We start from the raw sequence: 27698 nt of genomic DNA on the forward strand, positions 1-27698 counted from the left end.
GCTTCCTTGCAATCACCCTTGAGCATTCCCTGCTTCCAGTTTCATAGGAAGTGGTGGATTGGCATGACATAAGCTGCCTGATAAAGCTGGTTTCCTTTGCAGTGCTGCAGGCCTCATTCTGCACAGTAGAAGCATATAGTAGGGAGGCTTGTTACTGTGCTGGTGAGTAGCACATAGAAGCAGAATAAATCTAGTGTGCGTAGATCAGTTCAGCCCCATCTACCCTTCAGTGTGTTGCTGGCAGTGTCTGGTGTCTACATGCAGCCTGTCCTGAGATAGGGAAAGGAAAAAATCATAGTTTTTCAGTAGATGTTTATTGTGCCTCACTAAAAGCTGACTTTTGAACTTACAGCATCACTTTATCGCCTTGTTGCATAGCAGAGACGGGAATAATGCTTTAGAATTTCTCTCCTTGGAAAGAAGTAGTTAATATTCTGCTAAAAGCTCACAGATTTCAAACTTTGATCCCAGCTGCAAGCACAGCCAGCTAGATACTTTACTGTATTATGTCTGCAACCTTGTGATGGGCCATTTTGCGTCATAGGCTATGCTGGAGGCCTTCTTTTGTTTTTATTTTATACCGTTCTAAGCCTTTTGTTGGTATGGTCTTTCTGACAGATTTGTGTCCCTGCCATTTTTTCAACAAGAGATCATTAATTTTGGAATATATAGCAGAGTTTGGGGAGGAGGACTTGCAATGGAGGTCTTTCTGCATTCTTGGAAAATTAATGTCAAGACTGTACTAAAAATGAAGTGATTTGTGCCTGTGTTCCCAGAAGGGGAAAGCTAAGCTATATTAGGTTTTGTGATGGAGTGTTATCACCTGTAAGAGGCAACTAATTTCTGTCTGCCGGTGTATCTTTGACTCAAAATACTCATTGTTTCCACTAATTCTTTCCTGGATTTTTTTTTTTTTTCCTGGGCTAATCTTCTTAGCTTTTAAATTCTTCCATGCATGTACTGTCAGAGCCAAATCAAATATAATTGGAAAAATGTGACTGGAGCTGTCAGCGTGAGACAGACTGGGGTTGTAGAAGCATGGTGTTTTTCATACACCTAAGCTCCACCTTTCTGAGTCAACAAAACGCAATGCTGTTTGGACTGTTGAAAGCTTGAAGAGAAGCCAAGGAGGAGGCTTCTCAGCAGTAGGGGCTGAGTTAAATTCTGTTGCTCTGAGGATGAGGGCAGTAAGCAAGCTACCTTTGCAGTGGGCAGAAGAAAATCCTTTTGTTTGTTTTCTGTTCTGCAGCCACCTGCCAAGGCCACAGTTATCCTCTTCTACAGCCTAAGCTTCAGATGGGTTCCACTTCTTAAAGCAGCCTGTGGCCAGAGCTTATGTGCCCCTGTGGGTCTGCTGCATAGGGGCTGGAAACAAAGCATCCAAATTCCAACAGCAGTGGTATCTCAGAGCTGGTCTTGCTGTGCACTTCCCTGGCCAGGAGTCCATGCCAGCTCCCTGTGCCAGTGTTTCATGGGGCAGCTCTTGGCCAAGTGGTTGATCAGGTCACAGCTGTGCCTTTGGAGCGGATCTTCTGTCCTTACCTCTCTTGGAAGACATATAAGCTCAGAAAGGGCCATCAGTCCAACAATCATCCAGCTGTGTTGGAATGGATGCGGAAGCAGAGCAGGGGGAGGCACTCTTCATTCACCCTCTAACCTCATAAACCATAGGGCAGTCTAGAACTTACTGGGTGCGAGCAAATGGGAGGGACCTTTTGTGTGGAAACAAACAGCAAAAAAAGCTGGAGGTAGACCCCCCCAAAAAAGTTATTTCAGCTGGTCTTCCTTGGGTGCTGTCAGCATGTGATAGCCGGGACTAATTAAGTGAGTGACTGCTATGCTGAAGCTTGCACTGAAGATAAGACTTTAAGCACTCAAGAATGCCTACTGCTTAATGTACTTAACTTCTAAAACTGTTTGTTTTTAACTGCCCTTTTCTCATTTGTTTCAGGTTGCATGTCTGGTTGGACTTGATGCATGACATTTGCATGACAGCTAACAACATAGCTCTGGATGTGTCACTGAGCAAACATGGCCTACCCAGCAAATACTAACGGCAGTGCTGCAGGTAACTCATCAGATGTTTTTCTCATTTTGTATCATGTTTTCTGGCTTGCCTTTTTTCTTACATTGTGAAAGCAGCAGAAAGGGGAAGTGGCTGGAGTCAAAACTAAACACTGAAAACTATTTTCCAGATCGATCAGAATCTGGCTGCCCCATCCTTTGTCCCCATCCTCTCAGTAATCTTTTGAATAGTAAGAGTGAAAGCTGTATGTGAAATGGTACGAGCTGGTAACTTGGTCTACTGGTTCACAGCACAGTTCACTTTCACAGACTTACACAGCCTTACACCACCCTGAGAGGGCTGGAGCTTTGCTACAGGAAATCGTGCGGTTGTTATCCTGTGCCTGTAATTGCTTTGAGAGATTAACCAGCATGGAATATCCAGCCTTTCCTGATTGCCCATGTGGGTTTGGCTAATTTAAATTTACTTTATTGATTCTAAGCAAGCAACATCAAGAGGAGGTCTTCAGGTTTTTTTTTTGTTGTTGTTATTTCAGGAGGCTGCTGAGATGTCTGCTTTGGTTGTGTGATATTCTGGAATAGATGGTTGGCATGTACAAAGGTTGCTGGGAAGGCCTGGTAGGTCAGGAAAGGGCAGAGATTGCAGAATGACTGATAAAAGCACAGCAGCCGTGTTCCTCTTGCAGTTGTGTCAATATTTTCCTGCTCTCCTGATTGCTGCACAAACATAGCTTTATCCCACTAAAGCTCAGGCTTCCACAGGGGGATTATATGGAAAATTTCAAGTGCATGGCAGGAGCTTGTGGGTGTTCTTCTGAGACCTCTTGATACAGGTATGGTGGGAAACAGATTTATCAAGACAGGCTTGGGTGGCTGGAGACCTGGAGAAGAACCTTAAACACCTCTATTACTATGTGCATCTATACGAATTTCAGCTTTTTTATTGGTGAGGCTCATGTACTCACATTCTAATGATACTCAGTGGATCATGACATGCAGGTACTGAGAACTGGCTTATCTGGTGGTTTTTAGCATCAATCTCATTAACAGGTATGCTCTGTTACGGAAACAAATCCTAAGTTGCTGGGTATGCTCACTCTATAATTTTTTAATTAGTGGAAGGGATTAAAGTGTCCCTGAAGTAGAAAATGTGAAATATGGAGTGTCGTTATCTGCGATTTATGCAAAACAGAATCCTTTTTTAAAGGCTAGTGGAAGTTAAGTGAAAACATTGAAGTTGTCTATCTGCAGATTATTTAAAGCTAAATCTAGCAGTACTACTAAATCTTGAAAAAGTATATTTTCTCCCTCCTCCCCCTCTTCCATATTTCTATACAAGTAGAAGTGTATTTTCTAAGAAAGAAATTGTCTTTTGCTACTTTTTGTAATGCTTTTAGAGAAAGCAGACTTTGAATCCTCTGCTGTGTGACTTAACTGTAGCTGTTTACTGCCTAAACCCTCTTATAATTTGCTTTTTTTTTTTTTTTCAGTAGTGTGCTTTTAACTTAAGTCATGCAGAACAATTCCCTCTGCTTAAATGGAATGAAGAATTGTGCACGGACTGTTGCTGATTGGTTTGCTATTACTCCATACGCATTCCCCCTCAATAGAATGGTCTATCAGAAAAGTTTAGTGAGCAGGTATTTAAGAATAAAAAAGCCAAGTGCTTGTATAGGGGATGTGTTAATGCAAGATTAAGTTTTAGTTTCTGAACTGTTATGCAAACAGTGCTTCATGCAGGATACTAGCTGTTTGTTCCATTAATCGCAGAAAGACGCTATAATGAATTGCAAGTTTTTAATTGAGAACTAAATAGGAGAACGTTTTGCAGAGACTGTCAGGACTTGTTGGCTTTGCAAACCCTTGAGGCCAGCGTTCTAACATGCAGCTACATATGCCTGTGTCTCCAAATCCTTAGATTTCATAATGGACAGAGTGTTGGGCTACAGGTACGTGCGATTCGTTACCCTGCTGAGTGCCTGGGAGAGAATGCCTTTGGATGAGAAGGAGCTGATATGGGCGTTGCAGGTATTGAAGCAAACTCCTTAAGTGCACAGAATTCTAAGAGTGCAAAAGAGAAACTGCTGGTGTGGTGTCTTCTGCACCCACGGAATCAATCAGCAACAAGAAAAGAATGAGAAATACTTGTTATGGACTGCTAACCTGCACGTTACTCGAATTTTTGGGGCAAGTTTGACCACATGTTCAGCTGCAATTCAAGTATGAAGTGACTAAGGAGCAGTGGTTTGCTTTGGTTAACTCGAGAATGTGAGTACTTTCACTGTTAGTGGTTATGCCTACATGACATTTTGGCAATTTTTTTTAAATTATGCAAGTCTAAATGGACTACTGCTGTTTCAGATAAAATCTGTAAAGGAATGCTTGAATTTGGAACTCATTTTCAGGAAAGGATTAAGCTATTTTGCATTTGTATAGAGGACTTTTTAAAGGATGTTTCTTAGAAGTACTTTTACTGTAAATATTTTCAGTTGAGTATGTACGTGAGATAAGGCACAAAACAGATTATGGCTTTCATGAAAGAATCAAACATAAATTTGACTGCCTCTTGCATATTTCAGTAAAGACATGGACTTTAAATATGGCTAGTAAGTAACAGAGGCTATGATATAGATTTCAGTGCCGTTTGTCAACAGTTTTGTTTACTGCTGAATTACTAACTTAAAGTTTAATCACTCCTTTTCTGGTTTCACTACACGAATGTGGGCTGTATTTCTGTAGGCTGCAAGCATACAATCTCTGCATTTTGGAAACTGATTTAGAACTTAGTTCTGAAAACTTAGTTCTGATGTTTGAAGTAAGCTCTATCAGTGTTCTGCTGTATGCTTGGAAAATTGCTTAGATCCCTCTAATGCTGTTGGCAGGTGAGTTGGCGCTTGCAGAAAAAGCTTTATTTTAACAGTTAAGTGCTGAGTAGTCACAACTGTTTTCTGCTATCTTCCTGCCTGAGTGGCATGTGAGCTGACTGCTCAGTGCAGGGCTAAGCAACGCAGTAAGTCCAGAATCTGTCACATTCTTGTCTAGGGAGCTACAGCAAGTTCTGAGATATACTCTGTGTCTGTGCAGGGCTACTGGGGGATATACCTTTTTTTTTTTTTTTTTTAAGGGTTTGTTTTCTAAAATAGCATTAATGTCTTTGTTAATTGCTAGTTGAAACTTCCAGTAATTGTTAGCTTTTGTGCTTGCTAGGACTGATGCTTAAATCATCTTATCTAATGAGATTTTGCAAACGTTTGTGTAAATTATATCTCTAGAAGGATTCTCAGGTCAGCTCTGAAAAGCACAGTATGTACCTGTCTGAAGTTTAAAATCCAGCCTGAACTATTTCTAGTTACTTTCACTAATATCTGATTTGCTGAAACTTTGTTTTCAGAACATTTTCTGAAAGGCACAGAACGGTGTGAAACTCCACTGCAATTCCATTTGTTCTGCTGTAGAAAACAAGGAAGTGGCAAAAGAAACATAGGAAACTGATTTACAAAGATAAAAGTTTAAAAACCATATTTGTTTCTAACCGTAATAAAAACAACTGTTTTATTTGACTTCCCTAAGCCTCTCATGCTCTGTCTCAAGAGCTTGCAGAGTTGTTAGTCACCTCTTTAACGATGACACAGAAAAGCTTTTTGGCAGAGGAAAAGCTTTTTTAGTGTTCCTCAGCAGGATGGGCTGCAGGGGTCACTATAACAAGGCTGTTGCACGAACATTCTTACTTTGCTGTAAAGTAGATGCATATTGCTTTCTGGACATCTGGTGCCTGAGATTTTCCTAATCTTTTCTCCCTTTTCTCTCAGCTTTCCTCCTCACCTTTTTTAAAGATCTGTTTTCACGCCTTCCCATCTCACTTTCAGCAAGAGAATGCTTCTCGCACAGATTCACTTGGACTGTATGTTTAACTTACATGCTTTACCTCCTTCAGACTCCTACACAGTTCCCTAAGCCAGCGGCATCACAGCAGTTCACCATCACTGTCACTGCTCCCTTTGCACTGGTAGAGCAAGCTATTCCCTTTTTCCTTCTCTGCAGCAGCCAGCATTCAGGCGTTGGGTGCCTGTGGATGGGAGCTGCAGGGTGGTAGCCCAGGCTGCTGGGACCTGTCACCTCCACCAGATCTGGACTGTGGATCTTTGAGGCATTTAGTGGTGTATATATAAAGTGGAAGCGTTGGTCGCTGTGTTGCAGCCTGGTGTCCTTCTGATATTTTTTTTTATATGTGGACGGTTACTCTGCAGAGCACACATCTGCTTAGAGTGAATATTTTTATCATTCTCTGCACTGATTTGTAAGAATTCATAACATTTGTAGACACCCTTTCAGTTACGGGCTTATTTGAGTTTCTCTTTCATGATTTGATTTTCCTAATGCAAATAATTTTTGGCAATGTGTATGGAGTTTTGCATGGTTCCCAGCCTAATGATCTCAGGTACAGCTGAAGAAGAAAGAGTTGTGCCCTGGAACATTGCCACCACTACCAATTTTAGCTGAATATCCACTATTTTTCATTGACCCTCAGTCAATTAAAAAATTAATGGGAACACATACATGCTGAAGGTGTGTTTCTGCAGCTGGTAAGATACTTGTCAGTAAGGGACCATTAAACTGCCACATAGCCTAGTACTTTCTGGATGGGCAGATGAAAAGCAGCGCTGTCAGTGATGTCCTGTTCCTGCCTCGCCCAGGAGTGATTTGGTGAGTCACTCTGGCCATGCCCAGTATTTAAAAGCAAGCAAGGGAGGGACCCTGAAATACTGAGGGTGAAGGGTGAAAGAGCCTACAGTGATTTCACATCATCTTTATCATAAAGAGTACCAAACTTCCTTCATTATGCTATTGTATGCCAGATCCGCCTTCAGGACAGATGGCTGGAGATGCAGCTCATGATCTCACAGCCATTGCCAACTTTCTAATTGGGCTAATAATTGTTTATTATGCAATTACTAGTTGATACCTGTAATGCAAGTTTGCAGCTGCTGCCACAATAGAACAGTTGAAAACACAATTACTTGTATTTGTCCAACTGAGAGGCTTTTGACAGACTTAGACGAGCAGGGGTCATCACATACCTTCTTTTCCATGGAACTTGTTGCCTTTGGGACTGATCTTGGACTCTGCTGGAAGGCAAGTGGGCAGGAGAAAGTCTGAAAGGGTGCCATGAGGAGCTGAGGACATAAAGGTCTGGATGAAGAACCTCCAGGTAGGCCAGTCCTTGGAAACATTTGGGTGTATTGGGAAGCAGATGTCCAAAGCACAAAGCCAAGTCAGATACTGATGCTTTGAAGAAAGACAAAGTGCCACAAGAAAAAGAGCAAATTGGTTAGGGCTGTCTCATGTTATTTGCTGTAACTTCCTGGAGGCTTCTGGCATGTCATTTAGAACGCTGTTTTAATACCTGTCTGATGCAGGCTCGCTCATGGATGCAGGCACATTCTTCCTTGTCTAAGCTGCTGAGATGTTCCTGCATGGGCTGTACCTACGCTTCCTCATGTGGCCTCTTTCTGCTGCCAATACAAGCCCTCCACACTCCCAGAGACAGAAAAGGGTGCTGATATTTTATTTTATAGCCAATGATGCTCTAGGAACATAAAGAGAACCACTTTGCTGTTTATGGCACCCTGTAATTTCACTGAATTGGTGGTGATTAACAGTTGTCACTTTGTCTATGTCCCCGCTGGAGTGGGGAGGGTGGATTGGATGACCTGCAGAGGTCCCTTCCAGCCTCAGCCATTCTGCAATAAAAGCCCTTACATTATTGTAGAAGTCAGTACTGATGGCTGTGTGGTGAGTGCTTTGGATACAGAGGAGCAGCCTGTGGGGCTTAGGTGAGGGGCAGGCACCAATATTAGTGCAGGCATGTGTCACAAGAAAAGCTTTCCTACTTATGAGAAATTCTCTCTGCTGCTTATTCCTTCCTTTCATACACGGCAAACCCTCCTGTGGTCATTCAACCTAAAAGAAGACATTTTTGTGTTCTGCAGTATTCCTCCCTACTATCCCAGATTCTGCTGTAGAAAGCACCTTGGGAACAATTTGTATGAAACTGAGTGCCTGGTGTCCCTGTGTGAAGGGAGGTGATTCTATAGTCTTTAAAAGTACATAGTCCTCCAGGGAAATTGTTGGGATGGAATAACTTGATTGTAGCTGGTTGTCTTCTCTCTGTGAATGATGAATGCCTGTGCAAGGGTGACCCAGTAGCAGACACTCCTTGCTGAGCAGGCATCATCTCACCATTGTGGATTGTAATCTCAGATGTATGGTCTGATTTTTGGGTGGTCCTGTGTGAAGCCAGGAGTTGGACTCCATGATCCTTTTGTGGATCCCTTCCAACATGGGATAATTTGTGACTCTGTGTGCCTTGCTGGGCTAATGCTGGAGCAGGAGTCCTTGGGAAGCTTTCTGCAGCAGCCTTACTCCTCCTTTCTGTGCCATTTGTAAGGCTTTAGACTAGAGATGACAGAAAGGCAGTGCTTCCCGTATCATGTTTTCACAGCAGTTTTAGGAGCTGAGAGGCTGCCCATGCTGGCACAGATGCACTGTCTCCACTTCCTTCCTCTGGAAACATGACTCCCCTTGGTGGCAGAGCATGGGTTCCTGCCAGCGTGTCCCCAGGTGACCAGCTCTGAGCTGCCACACTGAAGCTTGCTTCTGACCATCCTCCCTTTTATTTCTTCCATTCTTTCTAATTTCATCTAGAAATCACACTTGCCACGTTGATTGAATCTGATGGTTGACTTTCCCTATCTGATGCATTTTGCAGTTTGCACTGGATGGGGTACAGCAGGTCAGCCATGTACAAAAATGGCTTTCCTCCTCCCATGTTGCTTTCTTTTCTAAGATTCTTATAACATACTAAGTTACCTTCTTGAGGTGGTTTTTTTTTTTTTTTTTTTTTTTTTTTATCTGACTCTTCACACAGACTTTAACAAAACTAAGAATGCAGGTGTGTGGAGGTGGCTGGGTGTCAGATTCCATCAGTCCATCCCTGTGCAATTGCATCCTTTCCTACTTTCTGCAGAAATTGTAATATGTCCCTTGCCCCTTCCCCAGCCCTTCTGTTTTCTTGCTTGATTTCTCCTCCCTATTTATCTCCCATTGTTATATGTTATATGTGATTGTCTTCTGCTTTTTAGTTTATATGTTTCTAGATGTTTTTTCTACATGAAAATATTTTGCTTTCCTTCAGCATTACAAGTCCTGCCTGTGATATTCCTGTGTTGTCCTTCAGTACTTGTTTGAAAGTAGGAGTGGGGAGGGAGGGTGTGGAAACAGCTTCTAATAGCTTGGTTTGAAGGTTTGGTCAGATTAGAGTGAGGATCAAATTAACTGATAATTGGGAACAGATTGTTCTCCTTATGCAAACCAGACACTGACGGTCTGGAGTAGTTATTTATTGCTGAGGGGCATGTTTGCTGATGTACTCCTAGTCCCCTTCCTACCTGCTTTTCAAAAAAACAATCCTTCTGCTTGAAGCACCACTGTATGGATTGCAGAAGATCTAGTAATAAAAATGAGGTGCACTTGTGCAACTTGCCTGCTGTTACTGGAGTTTCAGATCTAATCCTAGCAAAGAGGTCAAGTTTTAGTCTCTTGCTTAAGCTACCTGACAAATTTAAACTGTGAATTTTTATTTTTTTATTTTTTATTGTAAAGGAAGAAATAGAGTACAAGTAAATATAATAAAATGCGTGATTGTAGTTAGAAAAGTAGACTGGTGTTGTATGTGATAAAAACACCAAGACAAGATCATGTTTTAAGGGATTATGAGGATCGGCCGTGTTTTTTAACTTCAAGCAGTCCTTGGCTAAGCCTTTTCTTCCTTTCTCCCTCCAGAATTGTGATTTTTAAATTTAGCTAGGTTTGTTTTTCTATACCTGAAGTTTAAGATTGGAAAAAAGCACAATTTAGCATTATTCTCTCCTGTATTTCTTTGTTTTTCTTCATGGACACAAATGTTACTTTATAAGCTTTCCATTACATTAATGTGCTTATGAGTCTATGCATTCACTGTGTTGCCCTTTACACTTCCACTGTTGTCTTGCTATTGTCAGCTACAGTTCTTTTCTATTCCTCTGCTCTCAGACAGGTGCCATTTTCCTTTTTGCTCCCTGACCTCCATCAGCTTCACAGGCATGGTCTGCCTTTAATATTCAGCCTCCACTCTCAACTTGGCCTGACTGCTGTGCATGGTTGACAGTTCTTGAAGAAAGTTGCTGTCACTTTGCAAAGGAGTTATAAGGATGCCATGATTCTGGCAGCTATGTGGATGGCTTGGCCACAGCAACCTCAGCCCATACCCTTGTAGCAAAAAACACCAGGTATGATGGAGATCTCAGTGCTAGCTCCCAGAAGTATGGGAGATTGTATCATTTACATAATACATTAATAAGGGACACGTAAGTCTTGCCCATGGGTCCTGATTCGTGGGTAGCACGTGCCTTTTCCCTGGGTTGTGTGGCTGTTTTCCTTGCCTCAACCTTTTGCATAATCGTAATGTTTTTGAGGGTAGAAGTGTAGTGTGTCTGGAATAGCAGTTACTATAAATCCATGATGTTTGACTGCAGAGTATTGCTCCAAGAGGAAAGCAAAGAGATGTTTTAAAACAAAGCCTGGATAGTTTCCCTGGCAAGGCTGTCAGTTCCTTTCTCCACCTTCTGCCTTTGCTAGCTGAGGAAGTGGGGGTGACCCTGAAGGATCTAGTCACCTCCCACACTGTCAGGATTGGCCACCTGATCCCAAATGACAGTCTGCTGGTTTCACAGTGCACCTGGAGACAGCAGCTAGACATCTGAGTTCTCAACAGACGGTAGTTCAGTTTACATATTTGTGTGTCCAAGGCCCAAGAAGTCTGTACGCACATGCATATTTGAAAATGTACTTATTTCTTTACATGCATTTTCTCTTGTGTTCATGTTCATTGTGTCTTCCACCTTCATTTCTGCAAAATAAGAAAGTTAATCTGATGTGTAGAAAGCCCAGGTGGGAGCTGCATGATGAGTTGCTAGCTTGCTTAGTCCCAGTACCTGAATAAGATCAACTATGTCTGATTACATCTGTGCAAAAAAGAAAAAAAAGTATTTAAAGTGGTCCAAAGACCTGAATGGCTTACTCGTTGCTACAACAGGATTACTTTATTGTAAGCTTTTCCAAACAGTCGTATTAGGACATGAGTAGAGGTCACTGGATGTGATGTAGGACCTGTGAAAAATCGAATTGCTGACGCTGTGTGAAATTAAACCAGCTGGACAGTTAATAATTATATAAGGCAAACTTTTCAGTTGCATCCTCTCTCTGAGTAGATGTTAACTAGTAGCGAGGGATCTACCTGTAGCTTGAAAAGTCTTAGAAGTTTTGAGTAATAAGTAGCAATTGGGTCAGATTAACCTACAGCTTTATCTCCATCCATGTGACCAGTAGGTCTCCTTACAGTACTAGTGCATCAGCTGCAGACTAACACTGTTGGTGTAGTTACCGAATACCTCCCAGCTATCCTGAAAAAGCACATTTGACACTGACCCATCCTGTATAGCCAGCACTCCCCCTGGCCAACTCAGGAAATCTCCAAGTTGCAGATTTCTGGAAACAGACAAAAAATGTTGTTATATGTCTGCTATATTCTTATGCCTTTCCAACGATACCTGCTAGGTAGGTAGGACAGATCAGTCTTGGGTCTGAACTCTGCCTATAGCCAATTGATTTTGAGCTGTTCAGTGGAAACCAGCTGCTGAAAAAAGAAAACTAAACACACACACACACACAGCAAAAATAGCCCTAAGACATATGTATTTTTGGGGTATGAACATAAACCTGGCAATATGGGGCCAGGCTAAGCTCTGCATACACTCCCCTGCCTCACATTCATCACTGTGTTGGGTCAGATTACTTCCTTCCTTCCACACAGCTACTTCAGTGCTGAAGAAATGGTCTCTTGGTGGCAAGTGTGTAAAGGACTCTGTCCCTTCCGAGGCCTTAATCTCTCTCAGATCCATTCTGCCCTCCCTGCCTTTCTCCCCCCCCCCCTCCCCCCCCCCCCCCCCAAAGAGGTATTAAATAACTTTGTTTTTAGATAAGAACTTCTACTGTCTGAATGCCTGCCTGTGCACCAGATCTTACATTTGTTCTGTTACAGACCATGTCAGGTCTTTTTGGTCACTGGGGAGCTGCACTCTGACCTCAGTTTTGTTTCCACTGTAAACAGTAGCTGAGTGAGTTTATTTGGCACCATAATGGTCTTGAAGGCCAGGAAAATAAATACATTTGCCTTTAGGCTTTACCAGGGCTGACCCCAGATGTGTGCTTCCATTTTGACTTGCTGGACAAGGGTTGAAGTGCAGATATAAAGTTTGGGTTATTGCTTGCATTTTGATAGGTGTTTCTCAGCCTGAGCTTTGAGGAGAGTGCTCTGGCTGTGCATGACTTGATACAGGGCTCATGCAGATGTCAAGATGTCAAGATGTCACAGAGTAACAAGAAGTGGATGAGTACATGGAGGCAGGTGCTAAAATTTGTTCTTCCCTAAGCAGGATTTCTGTTTTGTTTTTAGAAAAAATGAAATCATAACACGTTAGAGCGTCTTTTTGCCTTCTGCCTCGTTTGAGCAAAACCCCTGATTCTTGAAAAAAGGACACACTGGCTATGCCTTCTATTCTGTTCTTTTTATCCTGGGCGTCACATATCTTTCACAGTAGAAAACACTAGATTGGTATTGTCATGTTCTCCTCCTCCCATTGTGAAGATGCTTGCTCATCAGACCTGCATGAGGTCTGCTCTGCATGGCTTCTCCTCAGCATAAGAGGAGTCTTCTCCTGCAGCATAAGAACATGGAGCTGTTGGAGCAAGGTCCAGAGAGTGCCATGGAGATGATCAGAGGGCAGCAGCACCTTTCTTGTGAAGGCAGGCTGAGAGAGCTGGGCTTGTTCAGTCTGAAGAGAAAGCTCCAGGAAGACCCCAGTGTGGCCTTCGAAGTGCTACAGAGAAGGTGGAGAAGGACTCTTTCAGAGAGTGTAATGATAGGACCAGGGGGAATAGTTTTAAACGAAAAGAGGGGAGATTTAAATTAGATATTTGGAGGAAGTCATTTACTCTGAACGTGATGAGGAACTGGAACATGTTGCCCAGAAAGCTGTGGTGCCCCATCCCTGGAGGTGCTCAAGGTGGGCTTGGATAAGCCCTGGGCAGCCTGGGCTGGTGGGGGACAGCCCTGCCCATGGCTGGGGATTGTAACTGGAATGTTGCAGTCCCTTCCAATCTAAGCAGAGGCTAATGCCTTGCAGTATTAAATATTATTTTGCTTCCTATTAAATGCCACGGAAGCTACAAGACATGTTGGGAAACATTTTATTGGAGGTCTGTGCCATTTTAGCTGAAGGGGCTGTTGGAAGACTTGGATCTCTCCTGTCACTTCAGTGCAAGATCCCACTTCTCTCTTCAACAAAGCTCTTTCAGCATGCAGTGATATTGGAAATTATTTCAACAATCTATGATATTATTTTATTTCTTTTATTTAATTATTTAACAATTATTTAATTGTTCTTGGGAATCTGAATGTAGTAATTATTTTCCTTTAGTCCTATGAAGTCTTAGGACTGTTATTGTTGTCAAATTTAGCTCTCCCAATGCTCATTTGCTTTTGGAATCCTTGTTGTACAGCAGTAACCATTACTGTAAGAAGAGGTGAAGAGAGTTTCAGCCTTCAAGAGTCACTTTATGATGTTGATGCTGAGAAGCGTTTTGGTTTGGTTTGGTTCTTTTTCTTTCTTTCTTTCTCTTTTTTTTTTTACATCTGGAATTCCAGTCACCTTTCCTTAAGTTATTCATTTTGTTCTGTGGAAGAGAACATTACATACAGAAAATTCAAATGCATCATTTTGTACATGCTTGTACTAGTATTTTGAATGTTTCAGAGAAGAAAAAATGTAACTTTACATTATTGACTTTTTATCCCTCAAATTGTAAGTTGCATTTGAGAAGAGTAAACAAGAAGGTATTGAATGTGACACAGACAGACTTGCAGGCAGCACTAGTTACAACAGAGTAACTAGTTGAGTTCTACCCAAATTATATCAATGCACCTTTCTGTGCTCCCTGTGCTCATGTGGGTGTGAGAGACAAGGAGGGCTAGGGGCAAAGGGCTTGGGGAGGGAGAGTGGTTAGGAGAAAAGTCACCTGAACTTATAATTTCCCCTTGGGGATTAAATATCTTCCATCAGAGAACAGTATTTTATTTTAGTATACAGTTTGGTACGGCCCTGTTTGTGCATCTGTCCATTTCATGCATTTAACCCTTTGGGAGCAGCCTGAGGCACCAAACGCCATCTGAAATGACGTGAAGGAAAACTGGTGCTAAGTTGCACTGGCAGGCGGGCTAGGGTTTTGTCAGGAAATTCCAAATGAGTATAAATAAATTCTCTGTAGCAACCTCTGGGCTCCTTGCCTGCTGATGTGTCAGGAGTATGCATTCCCTTTAAGGCAAAGGAAAGTGTGTTTCAGACTTAATTTCCTGAAAAACTAAACACTGCAGCATTCAACAATTGCTTCTCAGCAGATCAGTAAAGGAGACCCTAGCATAGAGCAGGAGAGGTGAGATGCGAGAGCCGGACTGCTGGCACTGTGTAAATCTGTGAAAAGGGTGGGAGAGTGCATATTTGGGTAACACAGCTGAAAATCTGCCCTGGTTACTGTTTTCCTATGTTGAGTAATGGATGTCTTCCGTGTTGGATGCTTATTCTTTTCTAAAAGTGCTTGTTTTCTCGGTTCTCTCCCAGATGGATGCTTCTAGGCTGTCACCTGAAGGGACTGTGCATCTATACTTTGCTGCACCTCTGGCAACCCTTTGTTTTTGTCAATATGTACTGAGGAGTTTCTTTTCCTCAACAAATGCCAATTTTCTAGTTGGGGATATGCATTCTGTACATCTAAGCGAATGGAGTCTTATGTCTGCTTACACAAAGCCACCTTTCTGGTAGAAGAATGGTCACTGTTACCCTTCAAGTTGCTCAATTTCACTGTTGTTCATAGGCTCTCAACTGTAAGCCACTGCTTTTAGCTATTTAAAATGCACATAAGAATTAATTCTAAACTGACATTTTCCTTATTTTCTCTTGTTACTGCTTTTTTAACTTTTTGAACAAAGCTAGTTTATCAGTCTGGACTATTTCAAGTGCAGAGAAAAAACTGTTAGTGTCTCTGGAAAACACAGATCAGACAGACTTTTGAAGTTTGGAAGGCAACACATGTCGTATTTCACACAATTAATCAGTATGAGATTAATATCAAAGGGGATAGGAGGGAACAAGTCCTGGTATTTGAAATATCATACTGATAATGCAGCATAAAGCATTTTCCTTATGGAAAATAAGCATGTGACAAAATAAAGTCCTTCCAGGACTCATAAATACGAATGTTTATAAAATTATTATTGCAGAAGACAGTGCTTCCATTTTTTCCCCCTACCTTTTGCACTACAAGACCAAACTGAAACAGTAAATCAGTTTTAATATGCTGTGGGAGGTTTATACCTGAGGAATATATTCTTTAAGGATGGTTACTCCTGTTACAAGAACTACGCATCTCTTCTCTGCTTCTCATCTCTTCAGAAATTTACAGACATAGAAAGGTAATTGTATTAATAAATCTAAATTGGCAAGTGAGTTCTCACAGGCCAAAAACCACATGCAACCTTCTTCACTTGAACCTGAGGCTGAGACACTGTTATGCTGAGACATTTTCAGGGACAAGCTTGGCTTGCATCCATGACTCCTGTGGGGGCTGTGGAGGTGGTTTGGATGAGAGGAGAAGTAAGAGAAGAATCTGAAGATTCGCTCTCTTTTGCTTTGCAAATGCTCCACGATAATTTTGTGAAGCACACATACAGTGTGTATGAATGCCTTGGTCTCTGTCATCCTTTTTTTCCACAGTGATTTTACTAGTGACAGTGACGTGAAAAGACGTGCCGCAGTATCAGAGGACATAAAGGTCTCTCTTCTGCAACAGAGGGCAGTAAGCTGCCATACCTCGTGTTTAGCAGCATCACCAGCTCAGCCAGTTGGCCCGGATCTGTTGGAATGTGCTATCAGCAAGGAGAGCTATGCTGGGCTGACACCTGGTGTCACCCACTGTGGTGGGCAGAGCACATTGCGAAGCTGTCTCCTAGGCTATTGTTTGGTATTTACTGCTTGCCATCACTTATGTAATTTTGCTAAGTTAATCTGATTTGGGAAGCATCTTTAAATTGAACACTTCTCATTCAGAAACCTGTGATTCCGTGATTTGTCACAGATGTGTAGCTGTGTGCATAGAGAATAAAAGAAATGCTTCAGGGAATGAAGTAATTCTTAAACAGACAAATAGTGTAAGTTGCAGAAATAAGCGTACATAAAGCCAGGTGCATGGCAAGCATAAATTCATCTGCTTTGAACTTTCCTTATTAATAGCTGGTTTTCAAAACCCAGTAGAAGAGGGGACTGAGATATGCCTCCAGTTTGAAGCCAAGAAGGAAAGCACAGCTGTTGGCTCACATCTTCGCCCTTACTGCAGCCACAGAGTGATCTGTGCACTTTACCTTCTGTTTTTATGGCAGCCCTCCTGAGCAGCCTCCAAAATGGTTTCTGCTCAAGCTTTTCCTTACCAGCGGTGGGGCAGGCTGGAATAAGCTAGCAGCTTTATCCCTTGCCAGCCTTAGTATGATTTCCCCTGGGATCTGTGAGTCAGAAACTGGGATGGGAGCAAAACAGACCAGACTGTTAGTTCTGAGTTTTCATGGTGAGCAGCCCTGAGGTGGTAAATGCACAAGCTGTCCCACCGCAGAGCATCCAGAACCAGAACTATTCCCAGAAAGTGGCAGCAGTTGAAAAGGAGTCTTTATATTTTAGACCTCAAGTAAGGGAGTTGTCAAGCAAATAAAGATTTTGTGAATTCTGATAAGGGGCATCTTACAGTAATTCTTTTTCAGAAACCGGTTTCCCACAAACAAGGTCAACCTTTTATTCATGGTTAATTAATATATAATGTGTTTTTATTTTAATTGAGCTGTTTGAGATGCAAATTTCCAGTTCAAAAATTCTTGAAGTAAAATGTTTGGACATTAAAAATACTGGAGAGCGTGGGGAGGAATGTTTTTTGAAAGGTCTTTTCTATTGAGGATTTGCAGAAATAATTGTTGGTTGTGGTTATGTACTGTTTCCCTTCAAACTCAGTAGATAACTTTTTTATTATGGGAAAGAAAACCTATAACCATATATTAAGGAGAAAAAAAAAAGTGACCTTGAAAGGCTGTCCTACGACCAAGAGGCCTTTGCAGAGCAAGCTGGTGAGCACTGAGTGCTTTTTAATGTTATGCCAAAACGCTCTGTTTTTCATAGCCATGAACAGTCTGTGAGTAGTTAGCAATAGGAGAAAAGTAAGAAAATCTGTGAGACTGTGGTTTAGGAGATGAACCTTGAGGAGCCTGTGGCAGTGGGACAGTCAGGCTACTGCATCCATCTGATTTCCTGTACAAAGATGAAGTCTGGCTCATTGCTATCATGCTAAGCAATCAAAAATTTTATTATGTTTTTATTATAACGATAACCTTACTGTAACTCTAAGCAACTAGGATTTTTCATCTTCAGAGTAATTTAACTGCCTGAGAGAGACTTTATCCAAAGTTTATCCAAAGCCCAGGCAAGTCAATGGGAAGACATGAATGCTTTTGCATTGTGGCTATGATTTGAGCTTATTCCTTTGTTATTATAATGGTCCCTGTTCTTTTAGAAAAACTATTAAGACAGCAGATTTCTCAGTTGCCTTCTGCTCTGACCTGTGGTGACTGTGACTTTGTAGCCCAGAAGTCTTTGCATTCACAGTGCAAACATGGCAGTGATCTGAGCCATTCTTAAACACTGCTGCTGTTTATGTTCACATGTTAGTGACCCACAAACCAAAAACAGTCTAAAAATCTGATATTTTAGAATCCTTCTGCTCCTCCTTTTACTTTGAAATTCTTTGAGAAGCTACAAATCTGTGCATTTCTAGCTAAAAGAAACCTGATTTATTGAAAAGAACGCTGGCTAATTCTTGATTTTTCTTTTTAAACATACTGAGCTTCACATGTGTTGGTTATTTTCAGAAGACTGAGACTCCATTTGCTGAAGATCAGAGGAAAAAAAAAAAGAACAAAGTAGTATGAGGGGAGAGAGGAGAAGGGCAAAACAGTTTATTTTCTGTTGCAGTAAAGAATCAAAAAGGTCAGAACTTCCATTCATCTCCTCTTCTTCTTCTCCAAAATATTTTCAGTACTGAAGCTCAGCAACAGAAAGACATGGAATCTATTTCATTTACACCAGCTATTGCTTCTGCCTTTCCTCTCTGCAGCATTCCTTATTAATTGTCTTATGCCATAACTCTGAGAGGAGACTCTGTTACTCATAATGCTTTTTCAGTGGAGGAGACTTCTTTAATAGAAATCAGATCCAAGATAAAAATGCCTTAGAGCAGATATCATAACCAGATGGGGAGAAAAAGCCTCAGATGTGAAGTCTGTATTAGCCTTAGCCTCAGCCTTTTTGCTTCATACTTTTTCATTTGCTTCTCTTTGCCCTTTCCGGACCCTCCAACATGGCTTTACAATACAGCTTTCCTGTCTTATAGAACCAAAGCTCCGGTCTGCTCATATTTTCTCTGCTCTTTTCTCTGCCTAAAAATCTTTAAAGCACATAACTGAATGTCCTGTTCTTTTCCAGTTCTCCTGGTCTGGGAGCAGGCATGATTAGCATGGACTTGGGTAGAGCTGACTCAATATTTGAATATACTGATGTTCTTGTGTAGTGCACTGGATAGGATGTAATTTTATGGAAGATGGCAAGACTGGAATGTTTGGACAGAGCCAGTCCTAGCAGTGCAGGAGATGAGAACAGAAGTGCATTTTTTAAATGTTGCTTGTGTCTTGTCCATGATTATTGTGGAAGTTTTGCATACTTTAGAAGAAATGCACTAATAATGACAGTAACACAGCAAGGGTTCTGTGGTGCACAGAGTATCTTTCACAGTACTCACCTGAAAGCATAATGTCTCTGTGTCTTACTGCATTTGAAAACACGTCAGAAGAAAATGTATACAACATTTTCACAGTGTGTGTGTGTGTCTTCACATCCTTTTACAGCCAAACACAATAATGTGATTAAAATTAGCCTGATGTACTGTAGAGACTGGGGAAGTCATTTCATTAGTGCCTGTGATCAGCTGGCCAAGGATGAGACAGGAAGCCTGAGAAGAGAATTTGTCCTGTTGTGGCATTGCTGCCATACTTATGTGTGTTGGAGTGAATAGAGTAGGAACCTTGCTCACTTGAACTCTCTCTGCATGAAAATTTGCCATTCATTCACACATAGATACAGCTTACACTGAGACTCCTCTGAGGTACTGCTTGTGCAGCACTTGGTACTCATCTTTCAAGGCTACACAATGAAGGCATCCATGTTTCATCCAGTGGCTGAAAGGAACAAGGTCTGTACTCTTATCAGGTGTTCAACCATTTCCTTTTTGTGAGAACATTTTTCCTTTGGAACCAACAAAACCATTTTTTATTGCCTGAAAACAGCCATCTATTTTGCTTTGTTATAGGCTTAGCAGGCACACCCATTCTGGCCCTTTCTCTGAAACAGCAAAATGCACAAAGGCTTGGCGCAGCTCCTGTGTGCCACATCACAGTGTGTTGTTGTTTTTAGATTGCATTCTTGATCCTCATTTGTCTTAACATATCAATGAATGTCTCCAAAGATCCACTTATAATGCTGGGATTGTGTTCATGGAGTGTTCACTGTGTTGTTTTAAGGAGAAGTCACATGCAAAGTCAGCTCCACATGCAGCCTTGAGCTTATTGGAGTGGCAGCGATGCACAGTTCACACTGACAGGCTAAGCTGAGGACCATGTGAATTTGGTTCTCCTGGATGGGACATGAGCCAGCAATGTGCCCATGCAGCCAAGAAAGCCAACTGTACCGCAGGCTGCATCAGAAGAAGTGTGGCCATCAGGACGAGGGAGGTGATCCTGCCCCTCTCCTCTGCACTGATGAGGCCTCACCTGGAGTACTGCATCCAGATGTGGAGTCCGCAGTACAGGAGGGACATGGACCTGTTGGACCACGTCCAAATGAGGGCTGCAAAAATGATCCAAGAGATTGAACACCTCTCCTACAAGGATAGGGGCTGTTCATCCTGGAGAACAGAAGGCTCCAGAGAAACTTGGTAGCGGCCTTTCATTATCTAAAGGGGAGCTGTAAGAAGGAAATGAATGGATTCTTTAGTGCGGTCTCTTGTGATAAGACAAGGGGAAATGATTTCAAATTGAAAAAGGAGATTTAAGTTGGATGTAAGGAGGAAGTTTTTTACAAGAAGAGTAGTGAGGCAGAGAGGTTGTGAATGCCCCATCCCTGGAGACGCTCAAGGTCGGGCTAGACGGGGCTCTGAGGAACCTGGTCTAGCTGTGGGTGTCCATTGCAGGGGAGCTGGACTAGGTACCCTTAAAAGGGCCCTTCCAACTCAAACAATTCTGTGATTTATTTCATTGTGAAGCTACTTACCTGCTGTAGGTGTTGTGGAGATGTTTAATGATGTGTTCTTTTAGTTATTTGTTATTGATGTTTTTCTGCTGAGTGATCTCAATACTGTTTCATGAAGGAGAAAAAATTATTTGTGATTCCAGTTTGGTGCTTATGACTTAACTTGCAATTTGCATGTCTTTCTAGAGAGTTTTTGAATTTATTTTTTTTTTCTGTAGATGCATTAATTTTTAAGTCCTGGCACTTGCTAACAAACCTGTTTCTTCTTTCCTTATCCTACACTTATGCTTTGAGCCCAAGGACAACTTTGGGTCAGGGGTTGCTTGACTTCAGCGGTGCAGTGATGGGAGAAACCAGGGATGTCACTGCATAGGAAGGCAAGCAACCACACAAGCAGAGGAAAGGGTCTGGGAAGAAAGGGAGAACAGGAAAGTTGGTGCAATGGAGTTTGAATTTGCAGGGACTGGGTGAAGGGACTCATAGTTATCCAAGGCCAGGATGAGGGATGAAGGTATAAATGTATTTGGGGTTAGAATTTATGGAACAGGCAAGTGGATGCAAGTTGAGAAAATGGATGAGAAATTCCAAGTGTGGGAAGAAAACAGAGAAAGACTGGGAAACTACAGGCCGCAGAAGCTGGTGTGAGAGTGGATGCAAACCTTAGGGCTGGAGGGAGAAGGGTGACTAGCCTAGGGCAGGGAGCCATGGAAAGGTGACACTGCAAAGGACAGAGCCAGGAGGAGAATCTGGGGACAGAATACTGAATTTAGGAAGGAAAAGTGGTAACATGGGGAGCTGCTCTGTCTCATTCCCTCCTGCTGGTGTTCAGTGGAGATCCTTCCTCTGCTTACCCTTGAGGCAGACCTGCTGGAAGGGGCTGTGTGCTTCTGTGCTTGGAGTATGTGTATATACGTGTATTTTTGCTTCCAGTCTGGCATTCAGTTGGCTATTTTCGGTGCATCTATAACTAAATACCACTCGGCATACCGAGACTCTGGTCTTCCAGCAGGAACATGTGGTCTGGACAGGGAGGGTTGTTTGTGTCCTTCAAGCAGTGGCTACACAGGCAGTGCTTACAGGAACGGGACAGCAGTGTGCTCTCTGCCTGCCCTGGTTGGCGTCCCACGCTCACCTGGTGCCGGGGAAAGCAGCGTCCCCACACAGCATCCTGCTTCGGGGCGTCCTGCAGCAGCCAGAAGCGTTAGAGATTGTCATGAAAGCAGTTATGCTGTCTGCAGACGGAGCAGCCTTCCTTAAGCATGCCAAGGAAACTGGAAAAACAGGAGCCTTTTTTTCCCCCCTCCTGAACCCTTTCAGTGCAACATTAAGTCACTTCCTGTAGTTGCAGCAAGCAGGTTCCCCCCCCCCCCTCCCCCGAGGCTTATATTCCTTTAAGAGGACGCTGCGCTCCGAACGCAGCCTCGTTAGGAACAAACCCGTCGGCGGAGGCTGCTGGCGGGGCAGGAGCGGGGTCTGGGGCGCGGGGCGGAGCGGCGGCGCTGCGCCTTGCAGCCCTGTTCTGTTCCCCGGCCGCGGGCGCACGGCGGTGCGGAGTGCGTGGGGAAGAGCTGCTTTCCAGCGGTGAGAGCACAGCCTATGAAATCGCCTTGCCCTGCTAGGCCAGGTTTGCGCCGGAGTGGGAGCTTTTTTTCCGCATGGGGTGAGAAAGGAGCGAGTGGGAGGCTCTGGGGAGCTGGTTTGTGGCACACGCAGCTGGGACAGCACGGAGCTGTACCGGAGGCCTAGCGATACGTGGCTGGAAACTTACAGCGTGGGGGCAGAGGCATGTGGCTAATTCAGGTAACCGGAAAGCTGGCTTAAGTTATTCCTCCGCTGCCTCTCATAACTTGCAGCAGTTGTTTTTCTCAAGTGGGACAGGAGCGGCAGGCTGTTTAGCAGCACTGTGCATAAATACTCAGCCTGCAGAAGCACAGCAGACGTGGTACAGCTGCGTTTAGAGGGCTGTGGGGACGGAGCGAGTCCTGTATTTGGGCTGCAGGTACTTGTGGCTGTGGGACCATTGCTTTCTCTCATGGCTGAGGGACTGGGGGTCCCTGCATGGGGACTCGGTGCTGACTGAGAGCACTGGTAGAGTTAGCCAGCAAGAATGAACTGACATTGCTGCTCCTGCAGCTGTGATTCTCTAGGCAGTAGAACAACTGCAGATCTGTCTGACATCTAATGGCACCAGAGAGGGTTAGAGTTCCTGTTCCCGCAGCCTGTGAATTTACCCTCTGGACAAGTTGGTCTCCAGATGAGTCGTGCAATGCAGCATGCTCCTCGGATCTTCATCTGATGGCATATTGTGTGTGAAGGTGGTATTCCACAGGAAGGCTGGAGGGACTCGGGAAAGGATTGCTTTCATTTGCTTGCTGTACCATTTCTGTACAGCTCCGGTAGCAGAAGTTATCAGTGTGTACATATGTATGTATATATACTTTTGTGCACTTTGCAGCATTTGAAGAACTATTCATTAGCTTTTAGGAAGTTAAATGAGATGTAGTGCTGACATTAAATCAGCAAGATGCTGTTTTGCTCTGAGCTGTGGCTGTGTTTCTGCCTCCAGCGCTGTGTGCACCCATCCTGGTATGTTTGTGTCACTGCCTAGTTTACTGAGGCATAGTTTCTTACCCATGTGCTCATTTTGTTTCTTTTTTTCCAGAAAAAGAGGAAGTTATTATAAATGGAAAAGATGAAAATGAACGGAAATACCCCTATTTTGTGGAAACACCTTATGGCTACCAGCTAGACTTGGATTTTCTGAAGTACGTGGATGATATACAGAAGGGGAATACCATTAAGAAATTAAACATCCAAAAGAAGAGGAAAGCAGTACCAGCCTCCACAAGTACCAAGAACTCTGGTGGCCACTGTGGCGACTGGACTTCCACAGAGTCTCTGTCTTCTTCAAACAGTGATGAGAACAAGCAGTCTTTCTTGGCAACAAGAAGTCAAGTAACCTCATCTGTGGCTGTGAGACCATTGGCTTCCCTTGAGGCATCTCCCTCCTATTTAACCATTCCCGAGAGTAAGCAACTCCCTCCTCCTTCCCCACAGCTTCCTCGGCACAACCTCCATGTGACAAAAACCCTCATGGAAACACGCAGACGGCTTGAACAGGAGAGAATGATGCAGGTAATGCCAGGAGACATCCGCAGGCCCCGACTTTCCAGCTTTGGGGGCATGGGCTCAACGAGCTCCCTGCCTTCTTTCGTCGGGTCCAGTGGGTACGGTCACTTGCCTCAGCAGCTCCACAATGGCTACCAGGGGAATGGAGACTTCGGAGCCTGCTTTGGCTCCTCCTTGGGCAGTTCCATCCGGCACAGCCCAATGAGTTCAGGAATATCCACACCTGTCACCAATGTGAGCCCGGTGCATCTGCAGCAGATCAGGGAACAAATGGCAATTGCTCTCAAGCGCCTCAAGGAGCTTGAGGAGCAAGTAAAGACCATTCCTGTGCTGCAGGTCAAAATCTCGGTGTTACAGGAGGAAAAGAGGCACATGATGGCAGAACTCAAAAGCCAAAGGAAATCCAGTCAGAATGACATGTATGGCTTCAGAAAAAGATCGTACAGTGCAGGAAACGTGGAGCAGTGGGAGCACCTGTCTCAGGTGCAAAGAGGAGGAGAACTTTATATCGACTGTGAGGATGAGATGGAGAGTGCGGAGCAGAGCTCTCGGAGGGTAGAGGAGTTCAGGCAATTGACTGCTGAAATGCAGGCTCTGGAGAAAAAAATCCAGGACAGCAACTATGAGGTTCCATCGAACCTTAGAGAAAGCCTGACGAAAGAAAGCCGATCTGTTGCTGTTGGTGCTGATGAAAACATGAATGATGTGGTTATCTACAACAGATCTTCAAGGCAACATAGAGAAGTAGCGGTGGGGACAGAGAAAGAAATGAGAGAGTCGGGGGTTGGGGTGACGGAGGCCATGCTTGGCTTATCGACAGAAGTTGAGAAAGAAATAGAGCTTCAGCAGCAGACCATTGAAGCCCTTAAAGAAAAGATTTACAGGCTGGAGGTTCAGTTAAAGGAGACAACCCACGACAGGGAAATGACCAAATTAAAACAGGAGCTGCAGGCGGCTGGATCTAGAAAAAAAGTAGATAAAGCCGTGATGGTTCAGCCCTTCGTCGTCAGCAGAATGGTGGAGGCTGTGGTACAAATGAGAGACCAAATGGTGGGAGACCATGTGCATGTTGCTGATTCGTCTGTAGGCAGCCATTTGCAAATGAGCAGCGTGGGCACGTCCTGCAGCCCAGCGGTACGGAGCGCAGCGGCGGGCCCTGAGCTGCTCATGAGCCGCTGGCTTGTGAGGGAGAGGGCAGAGATGCGAGACCAATGCACGGGGAGGTGCGTGGAGCTGCTTGACAAGAAGGTGGGTGTGGAGACCAGCGTCTGCGAGACTGGTGTCAACACAGAGGAGTCTGTGGGTGACCTGAGTCTCTGTAGGACAGTGCGGGAGATCCGGGAGACGAGGTCGATTGGCTGCGGGGATTGCTCAGTGGATGTGATTGTTTGTGCCCCAAAGGAGTGCGTCTCCCGCCAGACAGCCACAGAGTCTGTGTGCAGTGCAGAAGCCACAGTCATGGCTGTGCCTTCCACAGCTACCCAGCAGACCAGCACGGCTGTGGAGATGGTGAGCCGGTGCACCAGTACAGAGGCACTGGTGGCAGTGGACTGTGGCACCAATACTGTTGCAAGCAGCCGTGACCAGCAAACCAGCACAGTGAGTGTGGAGATGCGAACCGTGGCAGTTGGGGACGGCCGGGTGAAGGACATACATGCATCTGCTAAAACGCGTTCAGTTGGAGTAGGGACCTTGCTTTCCAGTCATCCTGGCTTTGAAAAACTCTCTGTGATAAAAACCAAAGACTGCGGTGTTGGGCAGATAAACATTAATGAGAACTATCTAGTTGGTCTTAAAATGAGAAGCATTGCCTGCGGTCCCCCTCCCCTGGTGGTTGTACCGACCAGTACCAGGAGCATTGGTGTTGGGGGTGAGCCAGTGTGTGAGTCCGTGAGCAGCATCCTGGAAAGCCCACTGCCTCCAGCTGAGCTGAGGACAGGCTTGGATCACTATATTGAGCGTGTGCAGAAGCTGCTACAGGAGCAGCAGATGCTGCTTGCCGAAAATTACAGTGAATTGGCAGAAGCCTTTGGTGAGCCGCACTCCCAGATTGGATCGCTCAATTCGCAGCTGATCAGTACCCTCACATCCATCAATTCTGTCATGAAATATGCCAGCACGGAGGAACTGCGGAGCCTGGACCTTCAGAAACAGTGCGTGGAGAAAAGTACTGCACCAGGTAAGCCGAGTGTTTGGCATATGACTGTGCTGCTCCTTGCTGGCACGGTGGGTCTGTCAACTGTAAAAGCTTGCCATGTAGTGTTGAAGCGAGTGTGTAGTCCTCTCATATAAAATGCAGAAGGTGGATTTGGTGTGGGGTGGACCTTTTCGTTGTTCTTCCCAACCCAGTGCTGGGGAGTGGATCTCAAGAGCGGGAGGCAGTTACCCATCTCACAGAAGCAAGGCTCTGAAGGGCAGATGACTGGGTGATAGAGTGCAGGACATACAAGAGAAGTATCTGTAGGTACACCACCCAAAGCATGGACTCCATTTCGTAATTGAATGTGTCAGAGTTATGGTCTGTCTGAAATGTTGTCTTTCCCTTAAATTTGGAATGCAGTTTTAAAAAGACATGTAAGTCACATTCAGCATTTGTGTCAAGCTAACTTGTTTCCAGAGTCTGCAGCGTATCTCCCATTTCCTCCATTCCTTATTCTTCGCAGCCAGGGAGCTGTGGGGTGCTTTCCCCTTTCCAACAATGTCAATTGCTTTATAATGGGCAACTCCAGAGTGGCTTCACAGAAACCACATCTTGCATTTTCTCTGTTCCAATAAGTGTTTGTCCTAATCCCTAATTAGGGCCTAATGTTTGAAAGGCATAAGCTGTAATTACTTCTGGAGGTTTTGGTGACAATCAGGAAAAGCCAGAATTGAGGTTTAAGTATTCCTTCCATTTTATGTATTAACTGTAAAATCCATACAATTAATTTGAGGGATTTCTTTGTTTCCTGGGGTCATGTTGCATTCTGTTTGGTTTTTGCTTGGTTGCCTGGATTGCTTTGGTTTGGTTTTGTTGGTGTTTTTGGGGGGGAGGTGGGGGAGGAGAAATGGTCTGATGGTAAATTATAAAAGAATGCTATGCTGGTGAATCCAGCCACATGACTATTATGTGTGTGAGTGTTAGTTTATTGGACAAGGTTACCAATGATTAGCAATGACTTGGTCTTCTTGGTCTCATTACAGTGAGAAGTTAAGGAAATAGAAAGAATGTGAGCAAATGCATCTGTAAGATGGGTGCTGAATTGGAAAAAAAAATTTAGTAGCTACTGTATAATGTCAGCGTAATAATACTGGCTGGTACACTGCTATGTAAAGTTCTTCCAGCTTATTTACTGTCTTAAAAGTTACCTGTTCTTGTTAAAAGGCAGCTTGGTACATCTGTTTATTTTCAGTGTTCATGTGCTAAATTGAATCATCCATTAATTTTGTGAAGTAAAATGTTTAGCATCCCATGGGAAAGCAATAAGCAACATTTATGTTGCAGTAAAGAAAATGGATGATACCTGTCTATTCACATTTAATGTGATAACTATATTTGCAATATTGGTATCCTGCTGGTATTCATGTTATATTTTGGGCTTCTTATAAATAATGAGCATCTACCAAGTACCAAGAATGTCCTTAAAAACAGTGAACCAGATTTCTAGTAGTTGTAAATCCTCAGTTCCTACCCCTCCTTTTACTGCACAGTATCAAATGTACAGTCTGGAGACCCAAGAGTATTTAGACACAAGTGGAGTAATGGCTCATGTTTTACTAAAGATATTCTTGCTTGGATTCAGATTTCACGTTCTTGACAATGTTACTTTGGAATAACTTTATTTTAACATGTAATGCTATTATCTTTAGTGGCATATGCTGAGTGTAAAATCTCTTTTATTTTTAGTCCCTCGTGAGAAGTAATGCATAAATCACGCTTTGGGCTATAACAGTTTAGACCCATGAAGAGTTAGAATAAGAAGAGGTCATAAGCCTGAAATGTTTTCCCTTCTGTTCCTA

The 27698-nt window shown here is 43.5% G+C and overlaps 1 protein-coding gene across 7 annotated transcripts in view; it reads left to right on the forward strand.

Annotated features, from left to right (window-relative positions):
• The window catches only part of KANK1 (KN motif and ankyrin repeat domains 1), a 116220-nt gene that overhangs the window by 66299 nt on the left and 22223 nt on the right, over positions 1–27698 (forward strand). For 4 of the 7 annotated variants that reach the window (XM_048930543.1, XM_048930545.1, XM_048930542.1 and 1 more), the window contains 2 exons: positions 1952–2068; positions 23233–25878. In XM_048930543.1, coding sequence (XP_048786500.1) covers positions 2032–2068; positions 23233–25878 — 2683 coding nt within the window. In that variant the 5' untranslated portion in view covers positions 1952–2031. Of the gene's footprint in view, positions 1–1951; positions 2069–21974; positions 22195–22247; positions 22371–23232; positions 25879–27698 lie in introns of those variants that run through there. The other 3 variants (XM_048930547.1, XM_048930546.1, XM_048930548.1) reach the window with 3 other exon arrangements.

This window comes from Lagopus muta, chromosome Z (assembly GCF_023343835.1).
Source record: "Lagopus muta isolate bLagMut1 chromosome Z, bLagMut1 primary, whole genome shotgun sequence".
Taxonomy (NCBI): domain Eukaryota; kingdom Metazoa; phylum Chordata; class Aves; order Galliformes; family Phasianidae; genus Lagopus; species Lagopus muta.